Source organism: Neodiprion pinetum, chromosome 3 (assembly GCF_021155775.2).
Source record: "Neodiprion pinetum isolate iyNeoPine1 chromosome 3, iyNeoPine1.2, whole genome shotgun sequence".
Taxonomy (NCBI): Eukaryota; Metazoa; Arthropoda; class Insecta; order Hymenoptera; family Diprionidae; genus Neodiprion; species Neodiprion pinetum.
Genome location: NC_060234.1, coordinates 12,418,215 through 12,428,636, shown reverse-complemented (window position 1 = coordinate 12,428,636; position 10,422 = coordinate 12,418,215). Strand labels below are relative to the sequence as shown.

General features: G+C 40.1%; 2 protein-coding genes across 3 annotated transcripts; one reads left to right on the top strand and one right to left on the bottom strand.

Moving 5' to 3' along the window:
* Positions 1 to 4,349: 4,349 nt before the first annotated feature.
* On the top strand, positions 4,350 to 6,367 carry LOC124214980 (putative nuclease HARBI1). Its single transcript, XM_046617808.2, has 4 exons — positions 4,350 to 5,100; positions 5,213 to 5,509; positions 5,631 to 5,839; positions 5,938 to 6,367. Exons 1-4 carry the CDS (start codon positions 4,759 to 4,761, stop codon positions 6,230 to 6,232), a joined length of 1,143 nt encoding a protein of 380 aa, XP_046473764.1. The 5' UTR covers positions 4,350 to 4,758; the 3' UTR covers positions 6,233 to 6,367.
* LOC124214986 (myb/SANT-like DNA-binding domain-containing protein 3) lies at positions 6,305 to 8,522 on the bottom strand. 2 transcript variants are annotated; one of them, XM_069134266.1, is made up of 6 exons: positions 8,197 to 8,522; positions 7,847 to 8,069; positions 7,633 to 7,746; positions 7,183 to 7,545; positions 6,705 to 7,125; positions 6,305 to 6,617 (listed from the first exon to the last, which is right to left on the bottom strand). In XM_069134266.1, the coding sequence occupies exons 1-4, from the start codon at positions 8,383 to 8,385 to the stop codon at positions 7,205 to 7,207; spliced, it is 867 nt and encodes a 288-aa protein (XP_068990367.1). In that variant the 5' UTR covers positions 8,386 to 8,522; the 3' UTR covers positions 6,305 to 6,617; positions 6,705 to 7,125; positions 7,183 to 7,204. The 2 variants fall into 2 exon arrangements, with proteins under 2 accessions (XP_068990367.1, XP_068990366.1); XM_069134265.1 differs by having other exon boundaries at positions 6,705 to 7,104; positions 8,197 to 8,521.
* Positions 8,523 to 10,422: the final 1,900 nt, after the last annotated feature.

Here is a 10,422-nt window from a genome sequence, read left to right as displayed (position 1 = left end):
AACTGACACCGCGACGCGAGTAACCTTTTACGGCCGTGGGTAGATTAGGCAATTACGCTCTAATCTTCGGTTTTGGAAAAAGGATTTATATCTCTATACGCGGTCGCTTCGAAGGAGCCGGGTTCCGTTGATGTCGTTATTCAGACGGTCTCAAGACGGGACTGACTTCGCTCGCTCGTCCGACACCCCTTGGAACGTCGGGCGGCGAGCGAGTTTCCGCTGAATTTACAATTCGGCGTTTTCGCTAAATACACAATTCCGGAACAAAGGCTCGCCTCGCGACAGTCATCCTCGAAGCGCGTGATTTCGCGCTCGCCTCATCCCGGTGTTGATTACACCCGGGATCTGGCGGGCGCGAAGACGCTGACGTTGCTGGCCGTCCAACTACGCCGTTGCGCTCGGTTACTCCACGAACTGGTTATAATAAAATATTTTATATAGACTAACTAAAACTATGCTTCCTTGTTTCTAGAGATAATAATAATTGATATAATCGGTAATATAGTCTTGAGTAAATATGCGGCGCTCGTGACATTTATTTATATTAAATATTAATTTCCTCACCTGTCTGAAAACAATTTTTATGTGTTTGATCGACGTTGGAGGTGTGATGTATGTATTCTGAACATACTGTAAAAATTTCAAATCAGCTCACCAGTTATTGAGCTAGAACCAGCGAGTTGAGTTTTGAAAACGTCGAATTTGGGAGCGGTGAAAATTTATAAATGATATCGGCAAAACATGTCGCCGTTTGCCAGGTTTAGTTGATGGTATTTTTTTATTTGACACCTTTTTTTTCATCCCGCTTTTTGCCTGTGGACAATAGTTTTATCGAATTTTGCGTGTGACGCCCTGTTATGATCGGCGTGCTCGATCGTGGAACCCAAACGTTGCATCTCATGAATGGTGTTTCATTTCAGATGGAAGTTTGATTGCAAATGTTGAAAAAATAGCCGAAGTACAAGAAACTGAGAAGACGAGAACGATTTCGCAACCAAGCACCTCAACACAACTAGAATCAACGCCCCTCTCGCACATACTACCAAAGTAGCGGGGAATGGATCGTTTCATTGAAAAGGAGAAAGTTACGCGAGTAGAGATAATCTGGTGTCTTCATACTGTATTCTGCTGCCCTTGCTGCCGCAGGGAAATGCACAGAAATTTTCAAACCAATGTTTGATGAAAATGGGACAGCTAAAGCAATGACACTGGGCTCCGACAAAATGGGTTATACAATTTTGCAAGGCCTCGCCCCGTTCTTTAAAAATGAGTTACTAAATGATATACCGCAAAACGAGTGCTTTGTCGTATTGTTTGACGAAAGCTTAAACAAAGTATGCCAATTAGAACAGATGGATTTTGTTTTACGGTACTGGAGCAAAACCAAAGACGAGACCGTTAGTAGATATTTTGGATCTGCTTTCCTAGGTCATACTACGTCGGCCGATCTCTTGACTGCTTTTAAAAAGGAATTGTCCTCACTGAATATGAAGAATCTCCTTCAGGTATCTATGGATGGGCCTAACGTAAACCTCAAGTTTCTACGTGACCTAAAGAGCGAACTAAATGATGGTCCTGATACTTCAGTTCTTTTAGATATTGGAAGCTGTGGGCTTCATAATCTACATAATGCGTTTAAAGCTGCCGTGAAAGCAACGGGTTGGAACATCGTACAATTACTACGCGCTATTTACAATTTTTTTGCATATGTACCCGCTCGCAGAGCGGATTACATTCGATTCTCCGGGTCCCGGCAATTTCCTATGAAATTTTGCGCAGTAAGGTGGCTGCAAAATGGTGCTGTTGCTAAACGAGCCGGCTTGATATTGCAGAACTTAGAGAAATACATTTCTGGAGTTCAAAACGAGACGAAAAAACCAAAATCCGATTGTTACGAGTTGATGAAAAAGGCCACGAAGGACAAGTTTATGAAGGCTAAGCTCGCATTTTTCCAGACTATTGCTGCTGAAGTAGAGCCATTTTTGACTGCCTATCAAACTGAACAACCGATGGTGCCATATCTTTACACTGATCTGAATGAAATAATTATTTCAATCATGGGCCGATTTGTTAAAGAAGAAGCATTGGAACAGTCCACGTCAGTGTGTGACGTGGAAGTTTCAAAAGCGGAAAATCTAAAAAAAGCAAAAAATATCAACATCGGACATGACACTCGTTCAGCGTTCCGGGCAATGGACGGTTTTAATACAAAAGAGGAACTTCTTTTGAGGCAAGATTGCCTACCGTCTCTACTAATGTTTTGCCGAAAACTGCAAGACAGATTCCCTATCACATATCGTCTGACGAAAGCTCTTTCTGTCTGTGATCCTAGAATTATCCTAGAATCTCGAAACATCGCCTCAAAACGACTTTCGGCCGCCTTGACTGAGTTCGTTTCTCATAAGTGGATCAGTGGCATCTCAGCAGATAGAATCGAACGAGAATTTATAGCGTTAAGCGCAAAGCCAGCGATAATCGAACAGCTAAAGGAGTTCACAAGAGACGAGCGCTTGGACCATTTTTGGAAAAACATGGCTGTAAGCAACAATCTTTCCTCAGAGTTTATGTCATTCGTCAAAAAGCTCTTTGTCATGTCACACGGAAACGCGTCTGTCGAAAGAGGATTTTCAGTGAACGTGAGTGTCTGGTTGAGAATCAATCGGAAAAATCATTAGTTGCCCAGAGACTTATATGGGAAGCTATTCGAAGTGCAGGAGGAGTTGACAAAGTATCTATCACTAAGCACATGAACCACTATGCGAGAAATTCTCGTGCTAGATATCATGAAGATCTTGAGAATCAGAAAAAAGGTGCAACAGAAAAAAAACGTCAAGAGAACGAGAGAAAGAGATCAACCAGATAGTAAAAGAATTACAATCAAAGAAACGAAAAGTAATGGCAGAAGCACACAAAGAAGCCGAGATATTGGATGACCAAATCCGTGCCATTTCTAAAATTTAATTTATTGTGTTGCGTCTATTTTAATTTCTCATAAGTTGTATTCCTTTAATTCTGTGATATCGAAATATTTTATGCTAGTCTTTTAATTCATGAAGTACCTGCAGTTACTAGTCGAACATTTGAATGTAAGGTCGTTACCTATTTCAGTTTTTTATTATTTCTTGCGAAACAAATAGAGCTGTAAAGTTGTAATATTATTTTGAACAAATATATTAATTCAACCTTCTTTCATCTTTTCGCTTACAGAAAATCGCAGTTTGTCGCTTGTAAATAGATGGTCAGACAGAAATATATTTACTAGGTAATATTGAGTATTATTGTGTAAAAAAATTGTCATTAATCAGCGGCATATTTCGTGAAAGGTTACTGGAAAAATTGTATTTTCAGGCTGGAATACCTGGAAAAGTCAGGGAATTTCAGATTCCAAAAAGCGTACAAACCCTGTTCTGCGTTCTGGTCCGCCATATTGGATCCGCCATCTTGAATTTTCAACTTTTGAGTGTGGATTCATAATCAGCGACCTCGAAAACCCCTGAGTACGAACTTTCGCTCTTGTCAAACGACTTTTTGCGTTTTGGTCCGCCATATTGGATCTGCCATCTTAAATTTATAACTTTTGAGTGTGGATTCGTAATCAGCGACCCTGAAAACCCCTGAGTACCGATTTTGGCTCTCGTCAAACGAGTTTTTGCACGTTTGGTCCTCCATATTAAAGCCGCCATCTTGAATTTTCAAATTTTGAGTGCAGGTTCGTAATCAGCGATTCCAAAAGCTCTCGAGTACAAAATTTCAAGTCGATAGTAAGTGAGGAAAAATGTGTGCCGGTAAGGGTTAAGGAAAATCGAAAGCGTTTGTGACCAATTATCAACAGCATTATATTCTGTGGTTGTCAAAATATTCCTTCGCATGGTCACAGGGATGATGGTTCGTTGTACCATTCCAGTACTGATGATCATGAAGAGGAGAGCCCTGTCGCTAATGATGGCTACTTCAGAGCTTTGTTGCGCTTCAGAGTTGATTCTGGTGACTTAAACCTGCGCCATCATCTAGAAACCGCTTCTTCCAATGCAACGAACATAAGCAAAACTATACAGAACTAGCTCATCGACGTACGCAAAGGAGAGATCCAAGAATTCATTTTGGACAGAGTTAAAGAAGCAAAATTCTTTTCCATTATGTTTGACGAAACAAGTGATATATCTCACATCGAGCAACTCAATCTATCATTTCGCTACCTTCACGATGGAGCTCTTAGGCCGGTATTCATAGTCAGTGCTTAAGACCGGACTCGAATAAGACGGTCTTATACTAGGCCTTAAAATGGCGTTTGGTTCCATAGACGTCAAACAAGACGGTCTTGAGACGCGGCAAATAAGACGGTCCTCATCAAGTCGGTCTTATTCGAAGCGTGCTTACAAGGTTGCATAGTCCAGTCTTATTTGAAATAAGCATGGTCTTGAGCACGCAACGTTTCATAGTCAATTAACGCAGTCTTATTTACGTATCTTGATCAAGTCGAGTTCGGACTGCACTTAAGCAAATGCTTGTTGCCTAAATATTACTCAATTGTTCTGATGCGTACGAAATTGATAATTACGAATTGTTTGGAAAATATTATATTCGAACAATATAAATTAACAGGAATAGATTGTGAAGGAATGTTTGGGAAAGTGCAGCTGGGACGGGATTATTTACTGTAAAAGGGTGGCAACGGAAACTTGCAATTGAAATAGAGGTTATGAGAGCATTCGCTTTGAAAAATTTGTGAAGTGAAGTGAATAGTGAAATTCTATTGACATGGCGAATATGCAAGATATGTTTAATTTCTACGATCAGATCGAAGAAATGAATAATATGATTGAGGTGGTTGCAATGGTCAACGTTGGGCCGAATGACGAAGACGAGGGTGAAGTACAGCGAGCTCCGAAGAGATACATCAGAGATGGTCAAAACCCGTTCGAGTTTTATTCCGAGCAGGAGTTCAAACGGCGATTCCGATTTTCAAAGGATGGTATTATGTACGGAATACTACCTAGAATTGAAGCTGCCTTAGTCAGTGCCAATAATCGTGGTCTACCAATTCCACCTGTCATGCAATTATTAATATGTCTACGATTTTACGCTACCGCGAGCTTTCAAGTAAGGATCATTGTGATTATAATTCCTGACATTCTACTGAAAATATAAAGTGATTTCATTGCTTCCTGTGATCATGGAATAAATGATTGCTAATACATTTTGTACTGTACAGCTCGTCAACGGAGATCTGATGACTATATCGCAGTCTACAGTATCGAGGATAATACACAGAGTATCGGCTCAAATTGCATCATTGATTCACGCAATTATCAAAATTCCTAGTACGGAAGCTGCTATGATCGCAAACAGAGATCTATTCAGACAACTTGGTGCACGCAGGGAGGGTATCGGTTTACCTGGCGTTGATGGCGCTATCGACTGCACTCACATTCGATTATGTCATACGAAATTTGCAGACCTGCAGGAGGTTTATAGGAATCGTAAGGGATATTTTTCCCTCAATGTACAGGTATGTCGCGTTGGCGATAACCGTTTACAAATACCATAAGTTGCAATTAATTTTATCTAGGATACAAATAAACAATACTATTCTATGAAAATCGGTACTTTTAATTTAAATGATACCACAGGCAGTTGTCGGACCCAATATGGAATTCTTGGATGTGGTTCCGGAATGGCCTGGAAGTAACCATGACAGTCGAATATTCCAAAATTCACGAATTTACATGCGGTATCATGAGAGACAACTTACTGGAACCCTGGTTGGAGATGCCGGCTATCCGTGCTTGCCATTTCTGCTGACTCCACTGGCAAATCCAATTACAGATGCTCAACAAAGGTAAGATAAAGATTATCGCATTACTTTAGATTTCGATAAGTAGTCATAAAATTGACAAAGTACACATGTGTGAATTAACCAAGTCGGTATCTTGATAGGTATAACAACGTACAAAGCAGAACAAGGCAAATTGTTGAAAGAACATTTGGAGTTTGGAAGCGACGTTTTCCTTGCCTATCCCGAGGTTTGGGAACCAAATTGTTGTGCTCTACCACAATTGTTGTAGCTTGTGCCGTACTACACAATTTATCACTAACATTGGATAATGCTCTTCCGGAAGATAATCGCATCGAAGAAGAAGAAGCGGATGAATTGCCACCTCAAGCACCGCATTGGCAGCCTGGAGAGGGTTTTGCAATACGCGAAGCTCTAATCGAACGGTTATTCATTTAATCAAAATATATGTATATCAAGTTAATTTAATTGTAAAGACTAATTGATTTTAGAATGAATATACTCCAAATATTTAATAAAATTGAATTTAATTTGTACAAACAGTTAACATTAGAATACATATTTTACTCATAACTTATCATTGGTTCTCATTTTATTTTTAAACCCCTCACTAACTCATGAAATGAAAATACTGATATGTACGTAATTGTACTAAGCGTCAGTCTTATAGTTACGATAATACTTATGAAAATTTGTCTACGTAAAAATATTCAATACATTATAAATACAGCCAGTAAATAGAACTAAAGTTGCTCTTTTGAACTTTGAAGATCAAAGGTTGTCCCTTTCACGTGCATTTTTTTGCAAGTCTGCACCGGGATTCCTTTTAACATATCAATACAATTTATTTATCAATAACCGGTATAGAGGTTTACATAATGATATAGGTTAAAATATGTGAGATTTTTACCTGATGAACAGCTTGGAGTAGGCTCTGTCGGTGGTCTATCAATTGACGCATCTAACAAGTATTCGACATCTTGAAATTCAAAAAGTGAATCATCGTCATTCTACAGAACGCTACCTGGAATATGGAAAACATTATTGAAATATAGTTTTTTCAAAAAAACAATTTTGTATTAATATGATAGATAATTTGGTAATATAATAAAAGTTTTCTACGCTTTGTAGAAAACCTATACATATATTTAACGTCCATAAAGCGAGCTTGATAAAAGTGTTCCTTCATCCTGCGGAGAAGCTTATTGCCCTGCAAACTCATATTCAAGAACAGACTGAAGTGGCACCATTTTCCCAGATACTACTACTGGGTGAGATCCTGCTTTTGAACTTGATAAAGGAATCCACACCTGGAAAAGGATATCCAATGACTATAGAAGAAAAACCATTAATGTTGTTTGCTGAAGAAAACAATAACGTCGCTCTACCGATCGATTTGGACCTTCCAGATCAAAGGTTGTCCCTTTCACGCGCAAGTTTGAATTCAGCCAACTCTGCTTCTGCTGTGGCTTTCCTGATTTCAAGTTCTTGAATTCGTAAAAGGTGTTGAACTTTCAGCAGATGAATTTCGTTTTCGTTATCTTCCATTAATTTTGACATTCTTTGCTCACGGTCTTTCTTCATCTGAAAGAGCTCTCTGTCCTCAGCTGAGAGAGCGTCTAGTCTCTGAGTCACAGCTTCCTCCATCGCCTTCTGAGCTATAGATTTTGACGCTGAAAAATGGCTCGATGATTCTGACCGACTTCGCTTTGCCGCCGCACGCATTTTTTTGCAAGTCTGCACCGGGATTCCTTTTAACATATCAATACAATTTATTTATCAATAACTGGTATAGGGGTTTACATAATGATATATGTTAAAATATGTGAGATTTTTACCTGATGAACAGCTTGGAATAGGCTCTGTCGGTGGTCTACCAATTGACGCATCTAACAAGTATTCGACATCTTGAAATTCAAAAAGTGAATCATCGTCATTCTCCAGAACGCTACCTGGAATATGAAAAACATTATTGAAATGTAGTTTTTTCAAAAAAACCATTTTGTATTAATATGATAGATAATTTGGTAATATAATAAAAGTTGTAATCACCCATGGCTATTGCTTGCTCCCCCGGAATAATATTGGAACTGAACTCGGTCGGGGCAAGAGTCATTAAATGCGGCACAATTGCTGCAATGTCAGGGTCTACCTGTGCCTCTGGAATCTCCGGACCACCCCCAGTAGCCATACGTGCTTGCTTTTCCTGGGTCAAAGTATCCCGCTGGCTCTGTTTCATGTTAGACCACAGCTTTTTAAGTTGTGGCACTGTTCTCTAAAAGAATGAACATAAAATATTAGAAAATTCTGTAGACTTTAATGAAGCGTCGAAAAATTTATTATCATATTTGAGTGATCAAACGTACAAAAAATATGGCCAATAAGTGAATTGAATAACTCACCGTCTCACTGATTTGTAGTACACCATTGAATTTGTCAGCAATTTCATTCCATGCTGACTCTTTCTCACGGAGAGATCCTCCGTCACTCTTTTTTTGCTCAACAATATTTTTATATTTTTTCAAAATTTCTAAAAATATTTTTTTATCAACCGCAGTGTAATGCTTGCCGCTTTTGCCTTTCGGAGCCATGGAGTATTACAAACCTCAAACTCCACACACCGTAAACTTCAAGTTTTTGAAACAAGGTTAGAAAAGTATACGGACAACTACCCCTGACACTCACCACTGCTCGTCAGTACTGCTGCTCGTGTACTATAAAATTCTTCTTCTTCTTCTTCGTTTTATAGCTATACCCCCACTACAAAAAATTGTACGCGATTTGTTCCCGTTTTTTAGTTCCTCTACGTGGCGCTAACGTTGTTGTGTTCATAAACTATAAAAATACTCAAGAGCTGCATGCCTATACGAATATCTTGCACAGGCTGAGAAATAAAATCCAAGCATCTTATTGGGGGATACATCGGAAATATTCCGAACATAACCGAACGTCGAATAAGACCGTCTCAAGCTTAGTCTTCGCCAAGACGGTCTTGAATGAAATAAGCTAGCGCTTGAGACCAAATTCTTGACGAAGACCGTCTTGTTTTCCGACTATGAATACATAGCATCTCAAGACGGTCTTGAACGAATAAGACGATCTTCACCAAGACGGTCTTAAGCACCGCCTTGAGACCTGACTATGAATACGGGCCATAGAGAGGATTTTATCACATTCTGTAATGCGTATGAGATTATTCGTCCCGAAGATGCATCTGAAGAACTTCGTCTCACTGGCGTTGCCCTGCCACACATAGTTGAAGATCTTTGCAAGAGATTCAACGTGGATCTGACGAAGTGCGTTGGAATCGGCACTGACAGTTGCTCAGTTATGGCTTCTGAAACGAAAGGTGCCGTTCAAGAACTCACGAAGACAGCCATTCACGCGAAACGTTGTCCTTGTAGCAACCATAACCTGAACAATTCACTAGCAATTTCTTCTAAGGACGTGCTCTGTCGCAATACATCGGCAACAATGAAGAAAATCGTTGCGTTTGCTAACGTCTTGGCAAGGAGACATAAAGTCTTTCAAGAAGCACTTGGCGGAACTGCACTTCAGGGGATCTGCGAGACGCGTTGGGTTGAAAGGCACGACGGGCACCTACAGTTTCGGAGTGACACATTAGTGAAAATATGTGATGCTGTCGACCAAATTTCATTGTGGAAAGATAGTAAAACTGCATCTGATGCTCAATGCCTTCAACAAGCTTTGCGCAGTCCGGAGTTCATTATCTCTTCTATTTGCCTGAGTGACGTATTGGGTGAGAGTTATTTTTTAGTTCCTTCCGCAGTAACAGCGCTTAGCACTATTCAGAGCTTTATTTTCACTTACTTTTATCCATCACGTTTCAGGGACAACTGTGTCATTCAGCCGCTTTGTTCAAACATCGTCTATAGACTTGAAAAGAGCAACAGATGCCATGAAAGATACCGTGAGCGTCTTAGAGCAGAAGAGACAGGAAGCTGAATCTGTTTTCAGGCAACTGTTTTCCGAAGCGCAAGAGCTTGCTGCACAATTGGATATAGAGCTGAAGGCACCGCGTACTGTTTCACGGCAGATATATCGAGAGAATCATCAGCCAGGTCAGTCCACTGAGGAGTATTTCCAGAGAGCAACATACGTCCCTCTCCTAGACAATATCATCTCCGATCTAAGAGAAAGGCTCTCCCCTTGTTTGCGCGCAGTTTATATTATTTCGTATATTTCAAGTGTAGCGCGCCAATCGTAATTTATCGACCAGCCGTATTGTCGAGAGAGCGCTCTCGCGGACGAAAACAAGGACAAAGGTGGGGAGAGGTAAACTGGGGCAAGAGCGAGCAGTTGCGAAGCACGAAAGCGACGAAACACACGCCTTATTTCTATTCCTCTTTTGTTAACCAGATATGTATTGAAATAAAATATATTAAAATGAGAAAATAAACCAAGAGTGGACTCAAACCATTAATTTGAAATCCCATCCTTGACACCCCTGATGTAATGAATCTTTTCAACCTGAAAGTTTTCTTGCCTCGTACAACGTATGCGGAAGAAGATCTCATAGCTGTGCGCAAAGCCGCGAATATATACTGTGACGTGGATTTTTCCCGCTCCTCGGTCACTCGGAGAAAATGACCGAGAACTTACCGCGT